This window comes from Haliaeetus albicilla, chromosome 5 (assembly GCF_947461875.1).
Source record: "Haliaeetus albicilla chromosome 5, bHalAlb1.1, whole genome shotgun sequence".
Taxonomy (NCBI): Eukaryota; Metazoa; Chordata; class Aves; order Accipitriformes; family Accipitridae; genus Haliaeetus; species Haliaeetus albicilla.
In genome coordinates this window covers 44,650,671-44,673,118 of record NC_091487.1, presented here as the reverse complement: position 1 = coordinate 44,673,118, position 22,448 = coordinate 44,650,671, and the positions used below count along the sequence as shown (strand labels likewise).

General features: G+C 39.2%; 1 protein-coding gene across 1 annotated transcript; it reads left to right on the top strand.

Moving 5' to 3' along the window:
* Positions 1–1,398: 1,398 nt before the first annotated feature.
* SPI1 (Spi-1 proto-oncogene) lies at positions 1,399–22,055 on the top strand. Its single transcript, XM_009917880.2, has 5 exons — positions 1,399–1,734; positions 8,273–8,366; positions 15,792–15,979; positions 20,400–20,556; positions 21,247–22,055. The coding sequence occupies exons 1-5, from the start codon at positions 1,690–1,692 to the stop codon at positions 21,561–21,563; spliced, it is 801 nt and encodes a 266-aa protein (XP_009916182.1). The 5' UTR covers positions 1,399–1,689; the 3' UTR covers positions 21,564–22,055.
* Positions 22,056–22,448: the final 393 nt, after the last annotated feature.

The following is a 22,448-nucleotide window of genomic DNA, read 5'->3' as shown; positions in this document are numbered from 1 at the left end:
ATTTTATCATCAGGGCTGTGCTTTGCTTCTCTCCTTTTCCCCCAGGTTGTTCTGATCACGTCCAGGCTGGTATCCAAGGGGAGACTTGAGAACCATCTCAGAGACAGAAGTGGACTGTTTAGCAGCTTGCTTATTTCTAGGTTAAAGTCAAGATTTCATGGTACTAATAAAATAAGAATGAAATGCTTATGTATTAACTGATGCTGGTGAAATTCAGTTTGGGGCTTCAAGAGTTAATCTCCCATCATGTTCTTAATCTTATCCCATTGCTAATATGGTTTGCTGGTTGAGTTCCTTAGGGTGGGGAATGAGAGGAACTTGTGAGTGGCCTCTGGTTTTACCAGTGTACGAGGGAGGAAGTCTGTAGTGGCTGAAATTCCCCCTCGCACATAGACCCAGGTGAGTGGTGAACAGGCTACTTTCAAAAGCAGAACCTGTGGCACATGGGCATAGATTGAAGGGGAACAACCCAGACAAAGAAACTTCACTTTTCCAAGACATTAGTAACTAATTGCAAGCAAGAAGGCATTTTGCAGAATGAGCGCGTTCTCCCCTTGTAGCAAGGCCCCACCCTCTACATCCTGCCCCATGGCCCACTCACCCCTGCCCCTGCCACAACTTTAGTATGAAGGGCATTTATTCAGTGCAGCCAAATGCAAGTAAAACAGCAGGAGAAAGGGGAGAACACCATGTGAGAAGAGCTAAAGCAAAATCTCTACAAGAAATTTCGGCACCTGACTCTTAGATACAACTCTGCAAATCTTGTTCTCTACTCACTGTAAAAGGCACTCAGGATCTCAGAGAAGTCAAATCTTTGCATGAGACATGTAATACTTCTCCTTTCCCCCACTCACTTTCTCCTTGCAGGAGCTAGAAAAGACATCACAAGAAACAAATAAGAGAACTAAGTGTCTTTCACTGAATTATTTTGCTTTACTGCAAAGTTTATGAAGAAAGTCTCATGGGCTTATCTTCAGTGTTTTGCAGAAACATAAGACTGTATATTTGAAACTGCATACTTTTTTTTCCTTTCTGCTACGTATTGCCACCTAATTCCAACACAGGACTACTATGAAAGCAAGTCTACGCCACTGCACTGTCCTCACAGAAGTTGTCAGGACTATGTCTCTATGATACATCATTAAACCATAAAGCAGCACCATCGTGATGGTTCATCTACAGTGGGAAGCACATAGTCTTCCACAAAGCACTGCACCCGTATGCTTGTTTATTGGTAGCAGGCCCAAGCTCTGGGTTGCTGATTACACAGTAAGCACCTGCCCATGGCCGATCTGGCTCACAAGCAGACTTCCTGCTACAGCACCGCAGCTCCCTGAAATGAGATTTATGCAAACTGGCTAAAGCTGTGATGTCACAGCAAGCTGACAGACCCAAGGGCTATCTCCCTTCTACAGACATTTGATAAAATCAGGAACTTCACGTACAACTCGGGAAGAAGTGCACCTCAGAACCTATTAGGGCAAACTATGAAAACTTGTTAGGGTCCTTCTCCTATCCTGAGATCCATCAGCAAAAGGACTTCACGGAGTCCAAGGATCTCACTTTTTTCTTGTTTTTTCCTTTTTTTCTTTTTTTTCCTTTTTTTTTTTTTTAATGTGATTTTTTCAAATCAGTTATTCTGGATGTTTGAAAACTGAATTAAGAAAAATTCACTCAGAAGTTGGCTGAATGTTGCAAGCTTGCAAAATGGAAGGATTTCCCCTCATTCCCCCTGTGAGTATATGGGGTTTATTTCTAATACGGATCATTGGGCTCAGTAGCAAAAGGTTTTATTATTTGAGAATATCTCTATTTTGGTCTGTATTTGTAATGCCAGGAAGTTGGGCTTAGGTCAATGTATAAAGCTAGTGACAATGCTGAAATGAATGGGAAATTAACATTTCCTCCCTAAACTTGTATCTGATTTTGATCTCCATTTGTTTTCACAGATTAAATGTATGGTATTTTTGTTCGGTATGTGTACAAGTCAGTAAATTTTTTTCCTCAGTGCTGGCTTTGTGATATAAGGCCGAGTCTTTCTTCCAAGTTGTAATTCTTAATAATCTGGAGTCTGACATACTTTATGTGTTTAATTATCTACAGATCTGTGAGAGAAGAGTTGCTGAATGCTGATTTTATGTATTGCAGATTTTAGGACTCTCTGCTCTTTGTTATTATGGCATTTTACTTTCTACCTTCAGCTTCTCTTGAACTGAATTCTCTTGAATTCACTTGCTATGAAAAGCAATTGGTGAATGACGGGAAAAAACCCACAGCCTTAATGGGGACTTTCAATGTTTTCTCTAAGATACAAATTTTTCTGTATGCTTATGAGGCTGTTTCTATCCTTTCTTTAACTCTGAGGCATTGTTACACTGCTGTAATTTATTGTATGGTGAGTTCGGAAATTATTATTTATGAAGAACTTATTGCCACTAACCTGTTGTTCAGAAACAAACCTTAATGGGAAATCTCTAGGCAGAATGTGTAAAAAAGGCCCTAACTAGATTTTATTAGGTTTGTAGAAGCTGAAGAGATGTCAGATAAGGTGTTTTACTTGGCTTTTTATGCGGTAGATGACTTACAGTAATTGCTATATGTGTTCAGAAAACAGAAGGAAACAATGCAGATCCAAGAGTCCTTTAAACAAAACTTGTATCAAGTTTTCTTTTTGTCTTGTCCCATGTAATGAAGGCTAAAGACATGTTTCCTTATCTTCCACCCAGAAAGATGGCCCTTTGAATTCCTTTCATGTTTGGTGTCCATGTTGACTGAAAAAATATGTCTTCTTTTTGGGAGACCCTTTATTGTAGCAGTTTGTCATCAGTGTCCCTGAAATCCCCTATCTACCCAAAGGGTGAGAAGAACTGAAAAATCTTTTTTCTTTTTCTTTTTCTTTTTCTTAATCTACTGAGTTGCCCAGTGGATCTACTTTAAATGCGTCAGGATCGAAATCTGAAAAGAAACTGAGAAAATGAAAAAAAGTACACAAGACATTTCTCAATACGTTACGTATTGAGCTTAAAAAAAAATTAAAAAGAAACCCAAACCTTGTCCTCAACTACCCCAGAAACCAGCATCTCCATTTAAAAAAAAAGATATAATTGTTAATTTTCTGTCCACTCATTCACTTACAGCCAAGTTTTCTGGACTCTTTTTTTCAGTATGGAATTCCAGTGCACACATTGAATAAATGGGGTGAAAATAACACAGTCTGGCCCATATTCTAATTTGCATTGCAGTTAACATTCTGGCTGAACTCTGTTCAGATGAATGATACAACAAGCAGTGAAAATACAATTACGTCTTACAGGAGCACTTGCCAGGGCAATTTTTTTTTTTATTTTTGTGATTAAAATGTCCAAAAATTAATAATATTGTGTTTTGTACTTTCAACATTGTTTTAAGTGTGCTCTGAGCACCACCAGTTAGAGCCCCACATGGCATCGTTGTAAATGTCTGTGCCTCCTGGGACTTTTTCAGAGGGGAGACAGAAGCCTGTTTCTAGACAGGGGTTTCTGTGAAGCAATACTTCCCTCCTCTGCCCCTCCCCTTTCAGTTGAGGGTGGGTCAGTAACTGCCCTTCTCTTGACTATGCTAGGAAACTCTTACCCTTCATTTGGAAAATGCTGCTCAAATAGTTTAGGAGTACTGCATCTTTCTCTGAAGATCAGGAATTTTGTATGGAAAAAGTTCTTTAAACTGGGGCAATGTCTTCCAGCGCATGATAGAATCCAGTTGTGCTACGGGGCAAAAAATTATTAATGCCTTTGCCTAAAGAGGACCCCAGTTATTTGTGAATCCCTAAGTAGCCACCTGTAGAAATCATAGCTTTGGAAGTATATTTGTATGAGAGCGAAAATGCCCCATAGAAGTGCTTTGTTCCACATAACTGTGTTGCCAGCATGGTCCAGTGAGGCTGGCTCAATGAGTGATCATGTTAATATTTTTACTCATCTTTTCTAAAATAGTTATACTGTAATTTTTTTCCAAGGAAATATGGTTAATCTTGGCCTTAAAACTTGTCTCAGCAACACATCATTGGAAATTTTGTGGAATATTTCTGAATCACATGTCAGTGAATACTTATGTGAGGATAACAAAGATCAGCATTTAGTGAATTTACAATCACTTGGAATCATGTGACAAAGTCTTAGTGAATAACAAGAATTTTCAGACTGCTTTTCAGTTGAGTCCTCTGTATGTCTCTTAACCAATGCTAACCAAGCTTTCTTGAAGTAGTTTTGTGGCTTTTCCCTTGATTTTCGGGGCAAAGAAGGATGATGGAGGCAACTCTCCATTTATCAAAGTCTGTGACAGATAAAGTATTGTTTGCTGACCTCTTGCTTGAGGTTGGAATACAGTTTTAGATAGCGTACTGCACCTCATGGCATGTAGGAAAGGAGATATCAACTTCAGACCACAGCTATGAGTTGCTAACAAAGCTTTCTATCACTCTTTTACATTAAAACAATTGATAGAACAAATGGCCATTGACATCAGTTAAATATTAAATTGTAACATAAGCCATTCTTTGCTTTTTGTCAGGCAAAACAAAACAGCTCAGTGTCATGGAAGCGCTATTAGTAAGACAGACGATGAAATGGGTGTGTGGGTGGGGAGGTTCCAGAGAAGGACAGGGCAAGTGGGTAAAGATTGGTACAAGAGGCAACAGCAGCACATGGTGAAACCTCTTCTCTGTAACTAGAGAAAATCTGTTAATAAAAATTAAAAAACCCAACACAGATTAAAAACAGGTTCCTGGAAATAGTTTCTCTAATGAATAGAGGAAAATATCCCACCTTTCCATACGATAATCAGAAAGAAACCATGCTGCACTGTCTCCTTTGACCACCATCTGATTAAGTTTATGATACATAAACTTTTAAATATTTAATATACATCTTCCCATATTAGTTACTGTACCCTTGAAGATCAGACACCAAGACAGAAAGTAGTGCCAATTCAAGTCCTTTGTGGGGATGGATCAGTGCAGGTTGCATGAGTTAACAAGGATATACACATACATATTTGATCAAATGGATCACTGAGCAGAAAACAAATTTAAGGAAGAAAATTCCCACAATCAACAATAAAGAGATTTTAAGTCCCAGACTTTCAAAACAGAGTATGTTAAAAAAACAATGATCTATGTGAAAGCAGACTGGTTTTTACATGTTGAGTATCTGCAACTCGCTCTGCAGTCAGCCAGATCTGTAAATATTAAGGGAATCACTTTTAAAGAGTCTACTTAACATATCTTCCTTTAGCTCTGGTCATTGAATACACATCTGAACTTGTAAAACTAGCTTTTCAATGGTAGAAATACTTAATTCTCAGCTCCCGGACTGTGAGCCACTATTGCCTGTTACAGTATATTGGACTGAAATGGAGGAGTTTGGAAAATCTTAGGGAAGAAGAGACAACAAAGGAAGAACACAAATAGGAAAAGTAAAAAATCCTTTCCCATGCCTAAAATATGTATTGTTTATCTACTTTTGGACTGATATAGCCTTCCTGCCAAGCTATACCTCTGTAAAGATATGAGTGATAGAGCTTTTGTTGTAGCAGTGGAAATTTTCTATATAGCAAATTAAGCCTAGATTGACAGGACACTGATTGCTTTGGAAATTTGTTTACTTTTGGCTAAATTTTTATCAGAGCTACAAACTTTGATGTGTTTAGATACAGAAAATTTTTATAACTTCAGTCTGTTTCTGGTTTTTAGTTGAAAGGAAGCAAAGATTTTTCTTTCAAACTATATACATTTATATGAGGTTTTTAACCTCCACTTCTCCCAACTAGTATGATTTTCCATTTGGATGTTGAGGTCTCTCCTTTTACAGAATATGAATGCCTTCCTTTGAGTTATGACAAATTAACAATTCTGAATATGAAGGCAAAAACTTCATACATTCTTCAGTCTGATGTGATTTAACAGGGAGCATATATTTAGGGAAAGGAAATGGGGGAGTGGGGTGAATTAATTTGCAAAGATAATGAAAAGTAAAAATTCTGTTCAGAACTTTATACTGAAGAAAGCAAAACACAGTCTCATTACTTTGTCTTATCAGAGATCAGAGTACACCACAGGTCTAAGGAATAGGGGTGAGTGAATGCGTATAAACACTCATGGTTAGAGAGAACACAAAGAAAATATGTAGAGGAAAACCAGAAGCATCAGAGAGAATCCATGCTGTACTGTGTCCTTTGACCATCCCTCTGAAATCTGGAAAATAGGTTATACTTCCCATTAAATCTCTGTGTAGATGAAGGGCAATTGTATTGGAATCATATTGTTGTGGAAAGGGAGACTGCACCTACGTCCTCAGGAGACCAGAAATAAGAGGAATCCCTTCACTGGTATCCCTACTGCAGATACAATTAAATGATGATTTGCTCCTTTTACTTAGTCTTTCCCTTAGATTGTCTTTATTGTGGGTTACTATCTTCTCAAGATTTCCCCAGAACAATTATGCACCGCCACAGATTATATTGGGAGCTGACAGCCAGGCAATGGATTTGCTCCTGAGGCTTTGAATATTCCATGGATCTGATGGCCAGTTAGTGTGTATTCTGGAAGTCATGACATTTTAGGCAATCTTACCAGTGCATTTTAATATCATACACTAATATGGCACGCAGCTGCTACTAAGGATCCACCAAGGTCCAAAGTAATTTCTAGAAGTATTTTCTTTTTGTGTGTGTGTTCTAACATCTTAACCTTCTGGGAACAAGTCTGTCTTTTTCTTGATCTAATTTCTTCAATGTTATCACAGAAATCACATCCCTGGAAAAGGACAATCTTTAAATCCCCACATTCCAACCGAATGAACTGAAGGAGTTAACAGAGTTAATGAGCAATGGTAACTCTGATGTAGTTTTCACCAGAAAAAAAAATCTTTTCCTCTTGCCAGCTGCTTATCTACCACCTCCATCTGGATTTTAATGGCAGCTACTGCTTTAGGTTTCATGTTCTGGAGTAGTCTAGAGGAGGAAGAAAAAGAGAAGCTCGCTTGCATTTCTGGCATGCTGTCACCATAGCCTAAGCTTACAAAATGCTGGTGTTCCAAAAATGAGACAGAGTTATGGAGGGAGATAAGGATTTGGGACATGCAGATAGGCATATGAACATATAAACATAAAAAATATGTCCATCATGTAAGTTATCATGTTGTTTTAAATATTTGTCCTCTAAAGTTACTTATGCTGAAGTCATTAACAGAAGAAAAATGTTTCTATTAGTATCTACTAGAAATAACTTCCTTTCAGAACAAAAAGCAAGAAGGTGTTTGAGTTCTACATTGCTGTTGACACTGTAAGAATTTGTTCAGATTGGAAGAAAATATTGTAACAAACTTAATTGGACAAAAGTTTATCAAAGCCCTTCTCTAACTCTTCATTCTGGAAAAAGACAAAACTAAACATTAAATGAAGCAACAGAATTGTGCACAACTAATAATAAACAGACCACCTATGCTGAAACAACATAAGACGTTAAACAGCATTAACATTGGAGTACTAGGCATGGGAGGAAGACAAGTGGGAAAGTTACCCTACGTCACCTGTTTTAAGAAGAGAAGACTCTAATTCTACAGCTAAGCATCCAACAGGTCACGACTCAATATCTGCCCCACATTTGGACTTTCTAAGTCTTCTCTGTGCATACCTAACAGCCCTGTGCAGCTGATTTGAACCAGCAAACATTTACTGTTCACCTTGGACAAAAACTGAGAAAGAAAGTGTTTTCATGCCCTCTGTCAATGTCATTACCCTCCTACAAACTGCCACCATTTAGTGAGACCTCCTGGAAATACTCATAATAACATGCTTAGGCAAGACAAGTTTCTGCTTTCTCTTTTGTGTACAGGAGGAATAATAATAATAAATGTCTGTCACTACCAAGGAAAAGGTTTCCCTGCCGTGCTGGTGTGATGGAATCTTGGCTTGGGCCTGATGTCCTCTAAGTAGTATCCACAGAAGGTTGGAGGGCGGGATGTCAAGAACTTGTGTAATACCACAGGACAAGTTCTGCTACACAGACTGGGTCTGAGGAGATCGGATTACTCTTTTTTTTATTATTATTTTTTTGCAAACCAGTGTTTGGTGTCAAGCATTTTATTCCTGCTGATTCAGTAAGAACTTGAAGCCTCCACCTTCTTTCCCTAGGCAATGTAATATGTGTTGGCATCTCCCCTTCACTAACTATACAAATAATTTTGAAGGGATTTGTGTAAGCTTACAGTTCTAAAAATTCCTCTTCTCTTTACAGCCCTCTGAAGATATGGTACCCTATGAGTCAGACCTCTACCGACAGCCTCATGACTATTACCAATATCTCAACAGTGATGGAGAGAGTCATGGTGGTAAGTTAAAAAATATCTCCTTGGAGCATAAAGTCTCATGGGGTACCACAGGAAAGAGATTTAGGACATTCAGGAAAAGAACAAACATGTTGCTGTGATCTATAATGTATAGGCACATATTTTGAAATAAATTTTTTATTCAATCAATTCAATCAATAATCAATTATTTTTACCAACAATATTTTATTCTGCTTAATGGCACTGTTCCAACCCTGCAACTGCAACACAGTTTCTCTGAAAGAGAATTTTAGAAAGCACTGAATGATACAAGGAGCTTCCAGTACATTCAGTGTATTGCCAGGAAGGTGGGATCTCATGATCTCTATCCTTCATTATCTTCACTGTGTTTTTACTTTCCTCTACAGATCAAAATCACTCTTGCTTATTTCAGAACTCTTTGAGGAAATGGATTTGCAATATTGTATTTCTCTTCTTGTGTTCCCATCTCCAATTCCTGTTTGATTTAGGTCCTACATACTGTATTTGTGCCTTCAGTTTAATTATGTTTCTTTGGTATTTGGCCTTTTTCGACTCCATATATTTACCTCTTTCTTTTTATCTCTTTTGCATGCTGCCACACCTAGCTTTAACTTTCACTCTTTCTCCAGTACACCCAAGTACTTCCTCTCTCTAAACCTATGTAAAACTTCCTTGTAGTTGTAGCTAGCTACAGCTTCCTAGCTCAGCATAAAAATACTGTACAATTATTTATTGCTTCAATTTATGTATGTGATTTCAAAGCTTTGGTGTCTTTTTATTTTCATGTCATCTGGGCACTGGACTCTAAATCAATGCAGAGGGGAGAGTCTTGCTTTGTGAATTTTGTCTCCTGTGCAATGCAAGGGTCCAGCAACACCACCCTGGAAATATTAGAGTCAATATTGACTCAGGAAGGAAAAGCACCGTTCTACTGTATCACTCGTGGCAGTCCCTTCAGATCCTGGAGTTTCCCTAAAAGACTCCCGCTGATATAGCAACTAGACCCATCACTGCTTAATTTAAGACATCTAACAACTTCACAACATGGCACTGTTCTATCTGTGGCAACAGAAGCTACCTTAAAGGGACAGCAAGTTACAGAATAGGATTGTTCTGAGCATTTAACTGGAAAAGATTGCTACCTAAATTTGTTCTCTACATTGCATTCAAGAAACACATATTATATCCTTAACGCCTGGAGACAAAGAATTAATTCAGTTTTTATAAGTTATCTCATGGCATCTGTCAAGTCACATTAATCAAACAACGCAGCAAATTCCACATGGAAATTCAGGGTTTTTACATTATAACCTGTACCTGTTTACACACCCATAAAATGAGGATAACATTTATTATCTCAAAAGGCAATTGTGACAATTAAACAATAAATATAAAAGATGCTATGTAGGAAAAAGCACTGGGAAATAACTCTTCTGTCATTAAATCTAGGCTACCTCAAGCAACAACATCTCTTTTTCTTTCATAATCTTATCATCCCATCTGGTTTACCGCCCATTTTTCTGGTGGAAGGCTGTTCCTAAACTACACCGCTTAGATCATTAACATGTTTTTACTCATCATAATGAACACAACAAAAACTCAAAAGTCACCTATGTGGTTTATGGCCTAAGTAATACCTAAACACCCACTTTGGACAGAAATTTGTCTCTTCCAAAACTTGTGTTGCACTTGTCCTAAAGACCAAAAAAAACATTGCGTAATGTTTTAACTCCTACAGTAAGTGGTTATGGAAGAGGCAACTTAATCCCAGCACGCACGTTTCAATCAAATTTTTATTTATGAAAGCACCTGTAATGTAGTTGGTTGTATCTAAATACCTAATATTCCCTACGCTTTCCTGAATTGCTCACAGTCCAAAAGAGCAACGAACAACCAAAGGGGAGTGAAAAACACAAATTAACACGTTTTGCTTCTTTCCTATAGATATTGAGAAACCCAACTTTGGCTTTCATTTTGTTAACATGACAGAAGTAGTGGGTCTTGAGAAGAGCTGTGCAGAAGAGCAGGAAAGGGACGTCACAAACTGCTTTTAGAAATATGCACTAAGTGTTCAGAACAATGTAGATAAAAGCACAATGATTGAAAAATGGTGGGGAAAAAGAATAAATAAGGTGCTGCAGTGACAGCAGTCAAGTAAAAGAGCTGAGAACATGATTAGATAGGAAAAAAGAAATAAGTAGGACAGAATTGTGAGAGAGGAGTTCAGCTTGGGGTACAGTGAGATCACTGGCGGAACATAAAAAATTATTTTGCAGGTGTATTCAATATTACTATGGACCTCAAAGAAAACCTACCAGATAAAGTAAATAGATACAACATGACAGAATAATACTTCTGACTTTGCTGATAAAGGACCGCTAAAGAAATAGAAGGACTTGCTCAGGTGTCAGACTAGCTCTATCTCACTGCTAGCAACTTAAGTTTGTTAAAGAAAGATGGCAATATCTTAATCTGTAGATCTGTGCTACATGCATTACTGTCACTTTTCTAGATCATAATGCTGAAGGCAACCCTTACTCCATGTTTACATGAGTAGGCAGTAAAGTACACACAATAGTGTGTCACTAATTTAATATGTAGGAGATCATTGCCAGTAAGTGAACACTAAATTTAACAAGCAAAAACACACCATAAAAATATCCATATGTTCATAACAACATGCATTGTTTGCACTTATTTTGTATACTGTAGTTTAACTGTTTTGTAAACACTGTAATAAACACAGAGACACAGTCATGAAGGACAGAAGCTACTTCAAGTGATCATGTATTAGTCCATCTCCCTACCCTGAGCTTGTATGCTAGTAAGTCTGTAAATGTAATACAGCATATTTTGTAACACTAATGCAATCTTAGTAATTACAAAATTCCACTGCAGCTTTGTCTCTAAGTTATTACTAAACATTATTGGTTTAGTAAAAATCACTTTTTGTATGAAGCTGAATACTGACCCTTGTTCACTTTGTTGCTAGCCTCATGGTACTTACCAGATTTTGTGATTTGGGATTTTATTTTCACCCCACCTCCTGGAGTAATGTGATCATTTAAAAATATCAGCTTTGATTTTGTTAGGACTTTACCCCACACAGAAGTGGAGGAAAGTCCAAACATGTGAACCTTAGTCTTAAATGCTACATGGAATATAGAACTCCAAACTTCATGAAAAAAAGCCCCTCGCTTCAAAGCCATCTTCGTGATTTGCTGGGGTCTGACTCATAGATTTTCGAACATTTGGCATTATTAAAATCATGAAGTTTGTAAAGTGAGAGCTAATGAGATCCTACTGGCGTTATAGATAAGACCACTGCACTGCCTCAGAGCAGAGCATTCCACTCAACAGAGAGCGATTCTGTAGGGAATCAAGACATTAATTTTCCGGTGTCCTTCAATATTTTTCTCATTTCCTCTATGGGTTTTTTCTTGGCATGTTTTTTCAGATGAGCGAAACACAGTGGGAACATCTAAGCTGTGCAATGTAGCACTGTGTAAGAAACCCTCTCCTAGTTCAAAATTACTTGGAAAATCTGTACAGCACAGAGCAGAACCGCTCAGAGACACTGGCCTAGACCTCACAAATGCAGCCATGTCAACACAGTCACCTCCCTAGACCAGGCAGGGTGCTGTGCTGACAGAGCTGTCACGTTTCCGGTTCAAGAGCTGGCTCATGAATTTCTGCATGGTTTTGCACTCCATGATGCAGATTTAGCCTATTACTCCACTTTATAATAAATATCTTCCGTAAGCCTCTTTCATATTCTAACTGCTGGTTCTGACATTATTCATCTATTAAAACAGGAGCAAAGCATTTTACATTGGTCAAAAGATGACTGAGTTATGTTTTCTCACTTGTAGAGTGAGAATCTACCTCCATGGTGAATATTAACACAATGCCTTTAGGTCCACTATTGCCTCCCAACAGGCTAACATCCTCTCTGTCATGGGAGGGAGTTCAGGATTCATGACTGTCCTTCCTCTAACCTTTCACTACATACAAGACCAAAACAAACATGATCTCCATGTCTCTATAAGAGAGAATTTTTTTCACATCCTCTTTCACTTCACATGAAATTTCTCATAATGACTCCATTGTGCAGCTATATCTTGGCTTTTAATGACATTTTCCTTTACCCAAAGAACAGACACTTTCCATTTCTAGAATTTTTCTCTCCTTTCTTTTTTCTTCCTTCCACCTTTACGTTCTGAGAAAAGAACAGAATTGCTGTGTGTTACTGACATAACACTAACAAAGAACACAGAAGTCAATAGCTGCTGATAACTCTAATAACTGCAGGCACAGATATTTAGAATTTTTTTATCTTTTCAAGTGCAATATACTTAGCCAGTGTGGTTAACTGCAGAGGGTCTTGTGGAGACAGAATTCGGAATCTCTCTTTTAATGTAACTAAACCAATATTGTTTTTCCTAAGCATCACTGTCAAATTATAGATAATTTAGAAAGAAATATGGACTTTTCCTCCTGCCACAACTTCAATATTTGGACACAAGTTTGTGTTGAAGTAATTTCTGACATAGATTTATTTTGTAATGTATTAGTATTATGTGGTCACTGTAAGTCCCTAAATGCTGTGCTATTAGTACTATTCTATTGTAGTATTTTTACAGCACCACCTAATTCCTTAAAAAAGGAATTCAGTAAAGACTAGGCTAAATATTACATAGTGATTAACATGAATATGCATAAATAGTGTTCCATAGGTTAATTTATTTGCTAAGAAAGAGTTTAAAAGAACAGTTCTGGAAGCAACAGGAATGTTGTCATAGGCTCCAAAAAACTAAGACGTATCTTGAAGTATAAAAACATGACTGTTGATAAAAAAAATATTTAAGAAGAATCAAAAGCAGACCACTGAGAGCATGCACAAATACTCATGGCTATGCATGTTGGGAATGTACTATGTTCTCCCTTGACCACCATAGTTACTACTAGTAAGGCATTCCACAGCTGAAGACCTGCCTTTGACAGCCTCAGAGACTTTTGCCTGGGCTTTGTCATCCTCACAATTATGCATCGATGTCATTTTCTGTAGCAGATTATCAAAGACAAGGGGCCTTTGAGAATATACATTGCCATCTGACAGAGGACTTTCTGCACAAGGAGCAGAGCCAGATCATTCTAAGGAACGAAAGTATAGATTACTGCAGCAATATATTCTCACCAATTTATTATACAGGGCTGCCCAAGGTATATGGGGCCTCAATGGTTGGCTCTACTTAGAGAAATCAGCAGTAATTTAACCCAGAAAAAGCATGAGTTAGTGTGGCTCAGTCTTCCAACTAACAAAAAAGTTTCAGATTGAAAGTGCCCAAAGCCTCCTACCAGGACACAGCCTTAGATGATCTGTGGATTCAGACCCACACACACTCTGCCATCTCCTGGGTTGGAGCAGATGTGAATGTAAAAGTACCTGGGTACTTTGCACCCATAAAACTCACTTTTTTACCAGAGAAAACAAAATTTTTCTCTAGCACTACAACATGAAGAAGTGCTATTGTGCATTGTAATTATAACTTTGGGCTATAAAATCCACATGTAGCCCAGAGAAACCGCTATACAACAAAGCAAAGAAATTACAGAGTATTGCACCTTTCCGTCCCTTTCACATGCAGCAACATGGTTTATCCATGAATCAGAAAAGCAGGAAGGGCAAAAAAGTAAGCACTGATGTGGCAAATGGTCTGATAGAGCCTCCAAATAAATTTCTACAGGCCTGACCCATAAGGCAGCTAAAAGAGCTTACAACTTCTCAGGTACAACTATGTTTGGTATAAACATATCGCTGAGTTCCCTCTAAAGGAAGCCACATTCAAAGTCACTATCCCGGATTTCAAATGCTCAATGACATTAGACCTAATTGTTTGAAACATAAGTGGGGAAGCACGAGGAGACAGAAGCTGAGAGAAAGAATGAAACTGGTATTTAAGAAAAAGTATTCACAGCACATTAGTATCCAGATAATGTCATACACAGTAACATCATATTGCAGAACAAGACAATTGCTCCTCTGTAAATTCAGTACAACTACACGTGGAACAACATGTTCAGTTCTGTCCATTGCATTATCAGAAGGATGTCAACAGCTGGGAGAAAGCTTGGAGAAGTGCACAAGTATGATTAGGGGGGTGAATATACTGATTTATATTGAAGGACTGAGAGCTAAATACATGCAGCTGGGTTAAGCGATAATTAGGAGTAGATCGTACGGGTACCTGATAGCAACCTGAAAACACATGAGGGGTAGGACAGAAATTATTTATAGTCATACAAGGGAAGAAAACTCAGAATAGTAAGATATAAATTAGAACTGTTACACTGAATATCAAAAAGAAATTTTGGGCATGCATAAAATGATGCATGAAAAGTTAAACTATGGAAGATCAGCTCCTGGTTCAGTCAGAGCAGAGGGCGTGTTGTTGACTTTTTGATTTTAAAAAACAGAATGTACACAGATACATGCATAATTAGGCATGCAGCTACTGTATGTATGTAAGAGAGAAACAGACTTTGCAATGCTTCACATTTCCTCTAGCAGATTTTAAATTTTGAGCAGCAAATATGAAATTGTAAAAATGTTGGAGGATTATATTGAAGTAAAAAACCAGAAATCTAAAACTGAGAATGATATGGAAATTAATTTCAAAAGGAAATAAGTCAGGAAACAGGATAGTGGTTATCTGAGCACTTTTTTATGTTTTTGAAAAAATCTAAACTATCACAGAAATTGCAAACATACTAAAGAGATTAAAAAGGTAGAGAAAGAGTCTGCATCAGAATTTAGCTTCACTGTAAACAGTGTACACCAGACTGCTGCAACAGTTCATCCTTTTATTCTCTAGTACTGGTACTGAAACATGTGTGACATACCAACACATGATTACAGGAAATATCTAGCAAAATGCCAAGCCTTTTCTGCAGCATTCCTGAAATTTTGCTAGGAGAGTAAAATAAAGACTGAAGATAATTGCAGAATAATCTGTACATTTTCTCCATCTCCTCATTTCCATGCCATGAGGAAGAGTGTAATGAGAATATGACAATATGTAAATCAGTAGAATTTGTTGCCTCAATAATGAAAATGTAAGATTGTTATGGTCTCTTCTTGAGAAAGGTGCCAGCACTAATGTCTCTTGGATCTTGTACTAAATTATCATTGAAATCCATCTCTCCATCTAAGAGTGTTCTCTTAATTAAAGTGGCCTAAGTATCACTTTCCAGCCACAGGCATTTATGAGATTAGGAAAAGAAACTTTACAGGGATCTATATAGAATGTCACCAGAGACAGGTCAACAGGAATGGTGTGGAGAGGTCAGAAATGACAGTGACAGAAGTAGGAACCAATGAAAGACAGGTAAATCCCACATTTCGTAATCTTCTAATGACAGACAATCTTTTTTTATTTTCTTTAGATCATTATTGGGAATATCATCCACACCACATGCACAGTGAGTTTGAGACCTTTGGAGACAATCACTTCACAGAACTGCAGAGTGTACAGCCTCCCCAGCTGCAGCAGCTGTACAGGCACATGGAGATTGAACAAATGCATGTCTTGGATTCTGCAATCCCAACCACACACATTGGACTCAACCATCAGGTATGGTTAGCAAGCCTTACTCAGAATTTAGGATGACAGTTAAGGGTAAGGAAAATAATGCACCAGGGAATGCATACTCTTACATGAAAGAGATTGCTGAAATGAATTACACAAGTTCCTACTGCACAAGCACTTGATACAAAACTCTTCATTCTCAGGACAAATGTGGTTTAAACATTCTTTTTATCTGGATAATGAGGAGTCATGTTCCTCAAACTGCACCTAAAAAGATAATTGCATTTTATGGAGGTTTTCAAAATTTTGTTTAATTTGGAATGAAAATCAACTGTTTTGAAATTCTGCAGAGGAACTGGACCTGAGAAGCTATGCATTGTCATAGCAAGGGTATCCATGACTACTGGAAAGTATTCTGAGCCTCAAAGTAGTAGGAAAGTTTTAAATATTTCCATGCAACCCTGACAATTTTACATGACCTGTTCAAGAAATGCTAACAAAGACAAGTCACTGGTAATTTTACCACAGTGAAACGGGCTGAGGACAACCTACTTGTGTTTTTACCTGCAAGTAAATAAGTCATGAGCCAAAACACACTGTCTTGTCTCTGCTCAGATTTTACATGAAGCCAGTCATGTCCCTGTAAAAAAAGATACTCCATTGTGCAGTAAAGATAGTCACAAAGTGCCAGTGAATTCCCAGTAAAGATGAAATTATAAGGGTTTCCATCATACTGCAATGATACTAAGCAAAGTGGGTGTGATCACTTCTAACTCTTGATCCTACAAGAATATGCCCAAAGTCATTACTGGGAGCAATAAGAAAGCTGGGTGATCCTGTGCTAAGGAGTTTCCCAAGGCAGGCAAGCTACCTACAATGTGCTGAATACAAGACAGAGTAGGACTGAGGTCAGAGAAAAAAGTGTTTGCTGATTACAGTGCTGCATATAATGGTGCCATTGCTGAAGTTTTGTGAGAGAAGCTGCATGCATGGCATTCTCATTTTGGGCTTCTTTGTTCAAAGCAAAGTGAAATTGTGTACAAATACTGTATTAATCAAAAACAAAGAAGGAAAAAAATGGAGTGAATAAGCTAACACTGTCAACAGGAAACTGACTGCAAGCCATCAAACTTCTCACCTACTACTCAGAAAAAAAACCAGGAATAGAATATAAGATGTAGATACAAACAAAGAATTAGGAACAGAAAGTTACAAATATAAAAAATGCTTGATGGAGCAGCAGTCTGTGGGAAGCTTCAAGTTGTTTCAGTTGCTCACTGCAACTGCTAATACATAATGACCAACCGTTACCTCCAACCAAAGGCAAGGAATAAAAATTAGCTCCTTTATGGATGTCTTTGGAAGCACTACCGAAAAAACAAGAGAGGGTGCTTCTGCTTATGCCACTTCATTCTACTCAGTTATCACCTTTAATTTCAGGACAAAAGGCAGAGAATTAATTTTGTTGCAACTTTTGATAAAGAGCACTGCCCCACCCCACCCCAAGCTGCAGAAGATACTAGTAGGTAGAATTCGCCACTACCCTTTTCTTCCTTAGCAGCTGGGGATCTTTGGCTTTTTTACTTTAACCTACAGTAGCTCATGCAAGTGGTACTTGGCGTGCTCTGAGGTTGAGACTCTGGCGTGCCTCAGCCGCAGTCGCAGGTAGCACATACTATTATTCAAGGTATTTTCAAAGAAACAGAAGCAGGAAGCAAGCTTTAATCCTCTGCTGAATTTGCCAGTTACTAACTGCACCCATGCTTGTCTGCAATATCAGAGTTACAGTTTGCAAATAAAGGAGGAACATGCAAAGATATTTCTCTAATTTTCTGTTGATAACACATTATTTTGTGAAATCAAATTTGAGGCTCAAGCTGTTCTTGGACAAGATTTCTTTAAAAAGTTTTGTTAGCCTGCCAACAGGTGGTCTCACAAATAATAAATTAAGAAAATAATAGTCATTCTGAGGGGAGAATTAAAGAAAAGCTTGGGAAACTGTGAAGAGCTTTAGAAAGAGGAAAATCACAAATGGATGCCACAGATCCTGAGACAACATCAGAATATGGAAAGTAGCTAGCAGTTTCTTAAGCTTTCTCTCTCCAGAACCATATTAGTAACCTGGCTCTTTCAGACACACTAACAGGTCCTTTGTGACTCTCTGTAACATAACTGTGTGACACTGTATGTATTCACCTACGCTGAGTTTCAGGTGCAGAGTAAGCGTAAGCAAAAACAGAGCAGATAGGGAAAGTGAGGACAGGGTGGGGGAAGCTTACTCAACTCCCCAGGTTGGCCTCTGCAACTGCCTTTTCTTGTGAGACACCATTGCCTCTCTGTCCCCCACAGCGCTCTCCCACCGTCCCCCTCCAGCCCCAGAGGAGCAGTTTCCTTACTCCCACACCACCCCCCGCAACGCACTCCAGGTTTCCACAACCTTTTGCTCTGCAGGGGCACCAATCTCTGTTCCCCTCCCCTGTAAGACACTGTCCCACCTTCTCATTGCCCACCCCCCCACCCCCCCATGGCAGAGTCTCTCCCTTCCTTCCTACCCCTGAGGCCACAGCTTTCATAACTGTAAAAAGCTAAAGGTGACTCTGTGGTGAGGGCTGAAGTTTCGCTCTTGGGGATCTGACAGGAAGCTTACACATACTCTTACCCAATCCTGGCTTTCCTGCCAGATCGGCTCCAGCCAATCTGCCAACTCATTAACCGCCAGCTGCTGCACCCCAAAACCAGCCCTTTGCACACTCCTTATTGGGACATTTTAAGCTGGTGCAAAACTCATCTGAAAAGCACCACTCGGCAAAGCCCGACATGAGGTGGGTGGTGTGACTCATGAAGTGAACACCCACTCCCCGCTTCAGTGCCTAAGGTCCCCTGCGAAGGGAATCATAGAATCATAGAATCATTTAGGTTGGAAAGGACCTTCAAGATCATTGAGTCCCACCATCAACCATGCCCACTAAACCATGTCCTGAAGTACCCCATCCACTCGCTTTTTTAATATCTCCAGGGATGGTGACTCAACCACTTCCCTGGGCAGCCCATTCCAATGTTTGACAACTCTCTCAGTAAAAAAATTTTTCCTAATATCTAACCTAAATCTCCCTTGCCTCAACTTGAGGCCATTTCCTCTTGTCCTACCTCCAGCCACCTGACAAAAGAGACCAACACCCACCTCACTACAACCCCCTTTCAGGCAGTTGTAGAGAGCAATAAGGTCTCCCCTCAGCCTCCTCTTTTCTAGACTAAATAGCCCCAGTTCCCTCAGCCACTCCTCATAAGACTTGTGCTCCAGGCCCCTCACCAACTTGGTTGTCCTCCTCTGAACACGCTCCAGCAACTCAATGTCTTAATCAGGGTCAAGATGTCTGTTCTCGGTGGAGGGAGGGAAGAGCTGTTCAAAAGGAGCTGACCTTCCAGGACCATTTATCTGGCCCATTTCCTGAGAACCACTTTCTATACGCTGCTGGGTTTGGGGAATGTTGGTTGGGATTTTTTTAATGTAGGAATTGGGTTCTGACTCCCTGCCCCTCAGACTGATCTGTTTCTCATTCTTAAATAAGAAGCTGCAATAATTCATGGCAACTGGTCATGATCCCTAATAAACCAGACTGCAACTGAGAATTTACAGAGCTGAGGTATATTCCACACTGCTCCTGACAAGACACCTATATAAGGGCAAGAGAATTTAGCACAAAAAGTGGCTTGGTAGCTTTGCAGATGAGAAATCCCCATTAATGGGGAATTTTCAGATAGCCATTTAGGAAAAGAATGTGAACAAGCATGATGTATCCTTCATCTTAGTGCTAAGGCTATTGCCCTCCTCACAGGGGAAATTCAGGATAGGATGCTGACTGACCCATGTAATGCCATCTCCAGAGCTGGATGCAGTGCTGTAGGGATTCAGTGCTGTCAGAAGGTACTATGCCTGAGAAAGGAAGAGTACCATAGAGCCAAAGCCAGTCAAAACAGCCATGCTAGGGCAGAACTGTTCAGCTCTTTCAAATTGAAATGAGTAGTTCCAGAAGGTCTGTGTCAGAAAAGAAGTTGTTCTCAGAAGCAGTTTTACACTGGGGATAGGCAACAGAGATCAAAAACTCATTAGGAAGAATGCTAGCTCCGGGGAGGTATGGGGGAAGAGGGGCAATATCACTTGCATAGGATATAACATAGGGTAAAGTTCTGATATTCACAACCTTATTCCTCCTTCCCTCTTGTAAAGATGCATCTTTGTACATGTGTAAGTGTTGACCTGTTAGCTGTCAGTGTTTCTTAATTGCATAGTATTTATTATAAATGTCAACAACGAAGTCACTCAGTATTACCCTAAACAATCTCATATACCTCTTACTTTCTCCCCCCTTTTCTCTGTAACTCTCTCCATGACATTTCCTTTTTTTATCTCGATGCCCCACTCCCTATCACTACCTCCTCCCTCTCCTACTCTTTCCTCCCAAAGGTGTCCTATTTGCCCCGGATGTGCCTACAGTACTCCTCTCCACCGCAGCCCAGTTCTGATGAGGAGGACATAGAGAGGCAGAGCCCCCCACTGGAGGTATCAGATGGGGAGACTGATGGTGTGGACCCTGGGCCTGGAATTATGCATGGAGAAACAGGTCAGTGAAGACAGAGGGACGTCGTAAAGCTATGTGCTGAGCAGCTGTTACATTACCATAAAACTGTAGAACTGCTGTGCTAGTATTTTATCCCACTGCCAAAGCTTCGCTTTCCCTGACTGCTTGCAGTCTCCTGTCCTCCGAATCTTTTATGACCATAACTGTGTCTATATCTCAAGTCTTGTTTCTTCACATACTCCCGCTTCCTCCTTCTGCCTTGCCTATTCAGGCTTCCTGAATGGAAATGGCTTTAGCCATTTCTACTCCAATTTCCATTAACAGGCGAGAAAACCAAGGCAAGAATGTCCGGGAACGGATTTTTAGAAATATTTAGCTCTGTTTGCCCAGTACCTGAAAGTCAGGTTCCATATAACCTGCCCAAATTAGCTTCAGGTTAGTTTCAAATTAGCAATGTTTTTCAGTTAGCTTCAAATTAGCAAATTAATTTCAAAACAAGGGTTTGGCCTTTGGAATTCCTTATTCCTATTTTTTCTTCTTGGTACATCAATCCACCACATTATGTCCTCACAGTGTAACACTGTCTATTGTTATAAATGTTGCAAACTGAAGAAGTTACGTGACTGACAAGCTAGCTGAAAGTTAAATGAATTAAATACGTTCTGCTGCTTCACCAGGAGCTACATGCTAATACTAATGCTCCACTGCCTTTCTTCTCTGACACTCACACAGGTAGCAAGAAAAAGATACGTCTGTATCAGTTCCTTCTGGACCTTCTTCGCAGTGGAGACATGAAGGACAGCATCTGGTGGGTGGACAAGGAAAAAGGTACTTTCCAGTTCTCCTCCAAACACAAAGAAGCATTGGCACATCGCTGGGGCATCCAGAAAGGCAATCGCAAGAAAATGACCTACCAGAAGATGGCACGTGCTTTGAGAAACTACGGCAAGACAGGGGAGGTCAAGAAAGTCAAGAAGAAGCTGACCTACCAGTTTAGTGGAGAGGTGATGGGAAAGGGGGTCACTGATAGGAAGCATTATCCTCACTGAGGCCATGGGACCCTAAGCAAGAAAAATATTAAGACCTCCTGGCTGGGTACCAGCAGAGGAGATGGACGCATCTTTCTCTTTGCTTCCTGCGCCCCCTTCTCTGCCTTTAAATGGCCTTTACCGTCAGATGTTTCTGGTACGAATTCCTTTCTTCAGCATCTGAGAATCCTAAACGTGACAGAATTCTTTGCTTCCATCCTACAAGTTGGACAGAGTTGGGAAATTTAAACAATGTACAAATATATTATTGTCAGGAAAGATTTGGTTTGATTGTATTGTAACTAAAGAATACAGCTGATGAAGTTTTGCCTTCAAAGGTGGTGCTGTGTCATTCACAGTGACACTGCATTAGCTTACAGCTTTCAAACTAGCATTAATACAGGCTCTGCCGCAGCTCTCAAAGCTAGAGAGAAGTTTGCAGATCTTGGAATGATACTCGTTCTTTTAAATAGTAATAACTTGTACATATTTAATAAAATTTGATATAATGAAGTTCTGGTGTTTGCATAATAAATGATTACTTCACAAACAAATCTCATGTGCATTCAGTTATGCAGATACAGCTCATGTGTGGTACCTGAACTAAAAGCACACTGGGTTATAGGGCCTTATCCATCTGTCACTACTTTTTAATTTACTTAGAAACATCAACAATGGTGTCAAACTAAGTAACAAAGATAATAGATGAAATACATTACTGTGAGAGAGATTACAGCACTGAAGTCAATTTTAAAGTACATATATATATATATCCATCATTATTTTTTTCCATGCAAATGAAGCCCTGCCAGTTGAATAATTTCTATTCACTTATACCAAGAATGGCATTTATAGCTTTATCCGGTTTAGAACATAACAATTAACCATGTTCTTCTGTGGTTTCAC

Excerpts from the sequence above, each read along its gene's own strand:
- SPI1 (XM_009917880.2), top strand. The coding sequence starts at position 1,690 with ATGTTGCAAGCTTGCAAAATGGAAGGATTTCCCCTCATTCCCCCT. Across the intron at positions 8,367-15,791 it reads TGATGGAGAGAGTCATGGTG|ATCATTATTGGGAATATCAT; the intron begins GTAAGTTAAAAA and ends TATTTTCTTTAG. Across the intron at positions 20,557-21,246 it reads AATTATGCATGGAGAAACAG|GTAGCAAGAAAAAGATACGT; the intron begins GTCAGTGAAGAC and ends ACACTCACACAG.